General features: G+C 37.5%; 2 protein-coding genes across 2 annotated transcripts in view; both read left to right on the forward strand.

Annotated features, from left to right (window-relative positions):
* The window catches only part of LOC107609011 (uncharacterized), a 50,334-nt gene that overhangs the window by 6,635 nt on the left and 36,221 nt on the right, over nt 1–7,478 (forward strand). The window lies entirely within an intron of this gene.
* On the forward strand, nt 3,993–6,149 carry LOC107606556 (protein FAR1-RELATED SEQUENCE 5-like). The gene has a single exon (XM_016308606.2). It carries the CDS (start codon nt 4,011–4,013, stop codon nt 6,147–6,149), a length of 2,139 nt encoding a protein of 712 aa, XP_016164092.2. The 5' UTR covers nt 3,993–4,010.

The following is a 7,478-nucleotide window of genomic DNA, read 5'->3' on the forward strand; positions in this document are numbered from 1 at the left end:
TGTCATAATTTATTGATGTTATTTTTAAGGGGGATACTACAATGAAGATGTTATAATTGTCTTCATATGAATATATTGCTTTTTAACCTTTGGATGATGGATTGTATGGTTAGATTTTGAAATTTATAAAAGTGTTGTTTTTGTTTAAAGTGTGGCTAAATAAATAAACTACACTTTTAACCAAAGCATCTTCATGAGAAGATATTTTTGCCATCTTCATTGTAGTATCCACCTATTTTTAATTATTGAAATATTATATTCATGTTTGTATTATGTCAAACTGTTTTATTCTTGTACTATAAATCTATAATATTTAAGTTTACTAAATACATATATTGAGCAGTAAATTCTTCAAATACTAAAATATATAATATCCATATAATTTTATTTAAATTTAATATTAATTTTTAAGATTGTTTATTAAATAATTTTTTATTATAAAAATTAATTAATTTTAATTCCGCACAACTGGCAGGTTTAAATCTAGTAAACTCTTATTCAAGAATTATCACTGCTCCTGATAGGATTGATATGTTTTCTAATTGTAAGATCAGAGTATATTAAAAACAAGCAATAAGACACAAAAATATAATGGGAATGAATCTAAATTTAATTTCTTTCTCCTGCATGCATGCCGGCTACATACTTTTACTGCTGCTAGCTATATACCCTGTCCTCACTTGTATTTTGCTAAAATTATTAGGATTAAATCACCTTGCAACTCTTACCTATCATTTATTAGAGAGTTGTTATTATTCGGCTCAATATAAAATTCTACATATTTTGGTTCAAAAAGATAAAAAATTTACAAATTTGCCAAATTTTGATTGAGGTGCACACATTAAAATCACGAATAATTAATAAAATAATACCAACTTAGAGCTTGTTTAGGTGAGCTTCTAAGAAAAGATTTTTTTTGAGTTATCTTTTTTTAAAAGATTTTATGGAAAAGTAAAAGTAATTTTATGTTTGGATATCTCATGCAAAAAGATCTTTTTATCTATCAATTATGTTTGAATATTACGATATAAAAGTACTTTTTTGTTTATTTATTAGATGAAAAATATCTTTTTCTGAAAAGAAAAAGATCTTTTAAAAAAAAGATGTAAATTACAGCTTTTCAAAAAAGATCTTTTTTTTTTTTTTTAGTGCTTTTATTTTTACCACTAGAAATTTGCCAAGCACGCTAAAAAATAAAAAAAATATATTTTTTCATTGAAAAAATATCTTTTTTTATCAAAATAATGGCACCCAAACAAGCACTTAACCTTTTATACTCATTTTTCTCACACTAATCTGCCATTACATATATAGTGGCAATATTTTCGGTACACAATGATGTGCTCAATTTTTTTTCCTTCTAATTACAGAAGTGTGAATCTTAGATGAGATGACAACAGGTTATTAATTAAGCACGTTCACCATCACATACAAAGCTTTTGGAAAATTGTGGCTCACTGGTGACAAAGAAGATAGTCTTTTTATCGCAGTATGATTTAATTTTAACAAAAAATAATTCTTTAAGAATATCCTTTTTAATTAAATGGTGAGGAAGACTTGGACTTGTTCAACTCTATGTATCACTCAAGTTTGATGACTTTTCTTCATTTGGAAGGAGTAGTTTCATCTCTGAAAAAATTCATTTGTTAGTTGTCACCTTGATCAAGACCGAAGATAGATGCTATATAGTCTTACAATAGACTTCAATTTTAATAATACTTATGAGTTATGATATTAATAAATGGGAAAATTATCCCGTGTTCCTTCGTACGGGTTTGGAACTCTGATGTTCTGTATACGAACAAGTTTCCCACTTGAAATTTGTTGTTTTCAGAGGTTGGAATAGACAAAAATAACCTCATGAGGAGAATGTCTTTGTCGAAAATAACCAACTTAGATAGTTAGTGTATGAAGCTTGCCATAAGCTTTGGGCATGCAGTCAGCCGGCTTCCATATCGGCTGGTGGTATTTAAAATGGGAATACAGGAATAGATGTGAAAGTAGCGAGACGGAACGAAAGAGAAGCGTTGTTGACTGGGTGGTGTCAGAGAAAGTGAAGATGACAGAGGAGAAGCAATGAGTGATGGTGGCCCAATCGGAGTAAGGAGGGCGTGTGTGAAGCTCGCGGTTGTGGGAATCGGTGGTCGTTAAAAACGGGTCGAAGTGGATTTTGAGATTGTTTGTGCGATAGGTGCCACCGGTGAAGAAAGATGCTGAAGACCTAAGTCCGTCCCGTTCATTGCGGTAAGTTTTGTTCTTTTTCATTAAGCAGAGTAGGTTGGGGCTTTCATTTGGTGTTGGTAGAATGAAAGATTATGGAATGGGTGTTGTGGTTTGTGCAGTTGTTACTTTAAGTGTATGCCTTCGGTGTGTGTGAGTGGTGCTTGCTTTCATTCTAGGTACAGTGTTAAGGTTGTGCAGCTTCGGTTAACCAACGGTGATGTATCTAAAAAAAAGGTTTTGTGTATTTAGGTGTAGGAATGAAGGTGATGAAGTAGGTGTAGGATGAATGCTGATGTCCTTTATGGTACCCGCCATTGTAAAGTTAGTGAAGTGCAAGGTAGTTTTCAAGAAGAGCAAAAACCAGGGTGTTGGATACTATTATAGTGAATAAGGATACATAAGCATTGATAGCCTAATTACGGTGAATGCTAATAGTGAAGTGAGTTAAGTTTGAGTATTAACAATTGAGATAATTTGAAGCTTGAACCGTGAACACTGCAGTCTTTGTTTCTTGATATTGAGTTTTGGCATATAGTAATAATGAAGGTTCATAGGGTGTGTGTTTGATCAAGTTAGGGTGTTGGAGCTGATGTCATATACTTGTAACCAACGATTAAAAGATAGCTGATGTGTAGCAATAATTGAATTTCTTTTGTAAAGACAAGAGATTTTTTGAGAAGATGGGATTCCATATTCATTGAATTATTTTTTATCTTTGGTGCATTGATGCATTGTGTAGTGTGTAATGTGTAATTCTTTATGCATTGGTGTTGCAGAAATTGTGGACATAGGTGACCTGTATAGTAAAATCTAATTTATGGTCCATACAGGTGGTTGTTACTCATGCTTATAAGGCAGGACTAAGAGAGTATGGTTTGAAGGTCATAAACCTTTGTATTTCATGACCTTGAGTGGAAGTGAAGTATGAGTGACACCCATGTCTGCTTAGTACATTGTATAGTAGTTTTCGTGATAGTAGTTGTTCTACTCTGCGAATCACCGATGCTTAGTTTGTTAGGCAATAGATGCGAGTGCAGAATGAAACTTGGGCAATTGATTAATCCTAGTTGTGATCGTAATTGTTAAACAGAAAAGATGAATATACATGTGTTGTTATTGGTGTTTTCTTTTATTTTAAATATTATTGCATCTTTCAGCTGCTTATTTTATTGGTGGTTTTGACTTGGAGCTAATTTATATATGTTAGCGTATATATTTGCTGGAAATATGCATGTTTCATGCATATGAGTATGTAGATGTATGTTAATTAGTACAGTTATCATTTGAGATTGAATGTTAATGTATGGTTTTTGATTTGTATTTGCACGACAAACTAATGTGGTTTGTTATGTTCTTGCTTAGTTCGAGTTGACAGTAGAACGGGCGCATATCCCACGTGAGGGAAGAAGGAGCGTTTGGGAGATGGCATCGTGTAGTAGAGTAGTTCATGAAATGGGATGCGGGAATGGTGATGATTCAGATCCAGATGGTGAAATGGCTACAAGGGCGGGCGATGACGAGGTACGAATTATGTAAAATTGAAGAGCAAACTATTGGGTATGGGTGTGGGGCGATAAATTTATTTAAAGGTTTCTTTTGAGTTATCGAGAATTTATGAGCTGACGTGAAAGGTATTTAACATGTCAACTTGTGAATTCGTGCAGGAAAAAATGCTTGACATAGGAGTGGAAGAGGATGAGTTTGAGGGTTTAATTTATAAGCAGAGTGAAGGCACTACCAACACGATATCTAATGCTGGACGGGTTACTGCGGCAGATGTACTTAAGATGGAGTTCAATAGTCCAGCGGAAGCAACTATTTTCTATGAAGAGTATAGTAGGGCAAAGGGATTTGCGATGCGACAAGGGAAGAAGTTGAAAAATAGGAATGGTGATTTTGTTCGTTACACGTATCTGTGTAATAGACAAGGGTTTAGAGACAAGAAGTGGCTAGAGAAGGTGGATCGGAAGAGGGAGCACAAGGTAGTGACTCGGTGCGGGTGTCCTGTGGAGATGCGTATTAAGCCTAAAGGGGATAGTGGGAGATGGTTTGTGTCTTTTTTTGTGGAGGAACATAACCATGAGCTCCTGCCTATGAAGTATGTGGACTATCTACCTGCACACCGTAAGATATCTGATGTTGATATTGCACACATGAAGAGCATGAGGCAAGTTGGGATATCAATTCCAAAGATCTATGAGTCCATTGCTGCACAGGCGGGAGGTTTTAATTTGGTTCCGTTTACAAAGCGAGATATGTACAACGAGATTAGGCGACAAAGGGCGATGCAGAATGGTGACGTGAATGCTGCGTTGAGGGTTTTGGAGGGTGCGGCCCGGACGGACGAGAAATTGTATTGGAGGTACGAGGTTGGTGAGGGGCAGCACATGTGCGATCTATTTTGGAGTGATGGGCGAAGCCAGGATGATTATAAAGTATTTGGAGATGTACTAGCATTCGATGCAACTTACGGGCGGAACAAGTACAATCTGCCAGTAATTGTTTTTTCTGGGGTTAATCATCACAACCAGACCTGCGTGTTTGCAACTGCGATGGTTTCATGCGAGTCAATTGCATCATATGTATGGGTTTTAAGAAATTTACTGCAATGCATGGGGGGTAAAGCACCAACAGCGGTGATAACTGATGGCGATCGATCAATGCGCGTAGCTATTCAGGAAGTGTTTCCAAATGCTCACCATCGCTTATGCGCTTGGCACCTTTTGAAGAATGCAACGGTTAACGTGTGTAAACCCCGATTCACATCGTTGTTTAGACATTGCATGCTTGCTGATGTTGAGGTTGGGGAGTTTGAGTTGCTTTGGGATGCCATGCTGGAGGAGTGTGGGGTTAGGGAGTTAGAGTGGGTCAAGGACGTATACGAGAAGAAGTCTTCATGGGCAACTGCTTACATACGGGGCAGGTTTTATGCTGGGCTCCGCACAACATCTCGGTGCGAGTCATTGCACGCAAAGTTAGGGAGATTTGTGGAAAGGCGATACGGCATACTTGAGTTTGTAACCAATTTTCAACGATGTGTGGACTTCCTGAGGGACAATGAGGAAGAGCTTGACTTCCGATCATCGTACGGGACACCGGTGCTTCAAACACAGTTCCCGGAGTTAGAAAAGTCAGGAGCAATAAACTTCACAAGGGAAATATTCTCAAGATATCGTGAGTCACTTAAAAGGTGTGTTCGGATCACCATATTGGAGTGCATCGAGCGTGACGATAGGTGTGTGTATGTAACACAGAAGTATAGAAGACCGAATTCACGGTGGGATGTGGTTCATATGAAAGGGAAAGAGGAGTTTCTTTGCAGTTGCCTGAGGATGGAGTCATTTGGTTTGCCATGTGTTCACATTCTAGCAGTTTTGGTTAGGTTAGATATTGATTCCCTTCCTAAGAGTCTTGTGTTGGCGCGGTGGTCCAAAGCAGCGAAGGAAGATCTTTGTTACGAACCGTTAAGCAGCCGATATGGTGATGCGGGTGTTTTGTATCGGAGTAGAGTGGGTGCATTCCTCCAGCACTGCAAGCGGTTAGCAAAAGTAGCATGTATTAGGGAGGAGGACTTTAGGCAATATTTAGCTAAGGTTGTAGAGGATACATGTTGGCTTGAAAAAAAAAATGGACTAGGAGGTGCAGTTGCTGGGAATGGAGCTGGCAACAGTGGGGGAGGGGTTAGGGATCCTATTAGTGTCAAGACGAAAGGCACAGGACGTGGTAATGAACCTCTTGGGTGTAGGGGTATCAAGCGGCGTAAGTGCAGCACATGCGGTTGTGTTGGTCATCGAAGGACCCGGTGTCCCAATGCTCCACCGACATCAGCACCCTCAACCCAGGGCGAGGGTGCGAACATGTTATCACAAACTGTTAACGTGGTAAGCACGAAAACCTTGATTCACTTCAGACATACCTTCCCCTAGATTGGACGTATCATGTTATGAATGTTGTTCTAAAATATTAGAAACACGTGTTCAAGAATTAGTGGTACTGAACAGTGTGTGAAATTAACAATATGATGACAATGATGTGTGTTCATGATGCCGTGCAGGGTCCGTAAAGGTAGGAAGAAGGGAGAATTGTGTTGATGATCCTTGTAGCGGTTTCGACGTATTAATTGGTGGGTATTCGCAAGTTCTCATTCAGCGTGGGTTGCTAATGGTGCAAGTATGTGTTATTGGTCATGCTGATGTGTTGGGATGTATGTGGATTGAAGTGTGTTGAGTATGTAATGATCTTGAATTTTTAACTAGATTTGTTAACCTTTTAATGACAGCGGATTCTGTGGTTGGGTTGATCGTATGATATGGTCATTTTAATACCACTATGAAAGTATTGTATGTTAATTTTAAAGATAATTTTTATAGCAAGTATATTTTATGCTTCCGAGGTTTTGTGCTCCCCAACAATGTGGTTTAGATAATCTTGATTTTTTTTTCAAATGCAAGAGAAATTGAGTTCACTTCTGAGATTTTCATTACACTTGAAAGGGATATCAAATGTGCTAGACATTTTGGAGTCATGTTTTAAGGGAACTGTTTCAGCACAAGGTCATGATTTGCATCATCTCCAAGAGAGCGTGTTAAAGACAAAGCAGGTTTAGTCTTGGAAGATTTTCTTTTTGATAGAGTGATTGTATAACTATTTTTATCTTTTTTTTGCTGATATTTTTGTTTTTGCTTGTTGCTTGCTTGGCTCATGATGATTGGCTGAGAATCTTCATTATATATATGCAGATATTATCTTCTTTTTCTGTTATTTTGAGACAGAGATATTATATATGCTAATTTTTTCCCATTTAATAACAGGGTCTTGGTCTAGTATTTATCAAAGTAAATACACAGCTGTTTGTTAAGCCGTAAGTGTACTAAGAATCCCTCCTTCCGAAAGTAACAATGAGGAGCTATGGTCTTGTAGTCCCTATGCAATGACCATGTTACATTTTGTAATATTTGCTGTTAAGGTTGATCTGTTGTTTTTCTTTTGAGATTATTATATATTTATTATTCTGTTAGGAAGCTTGAAGCTTCCTTCCTGAAATTTCTGGTGCAGCATCACACCCTAAAGTTACTGAAGTGCTATTAGAAAGGAATAGCCCTGACACAGCTCTGATGGTTTTTAGGTGGGCTGGTGGTGATGGTGTGCCTCAATATTTCACTTAGAGACGCTGTGACTGCAGTGCGGGCAAGGATCGAGTGTGGACTTCTGACTGAAGCATTTATGCATCAGAGGAATCTCTGCACAAGGGTGAA

Source organism: Arachis ipaensis, chromosome B7 (assembly GCF_059453495.1).
Source record: "Arachis ipaensis isolate K30076 ecotype BB chromosome B7, ASM5945349v1, whole genome shotgun sequence".
NCBI classification, from domain to species: domain Eukaryota; kingdom Viridiplantae; phylum Streptophyta; class Magnoliopsida; order Fabales; family Fabaceae; genus Arachis; species Arachis ipaensis.

What these genes read in the sequence shown, in the direction of transcription:
- LOC107606556 (XM_016308606.2), top strand. Translation starts at nt 4,011, where the DNA reads ATGGAGTTCAATAGTCCAGCGGAAGCAACTATTTTCTATGAAGAGTAT.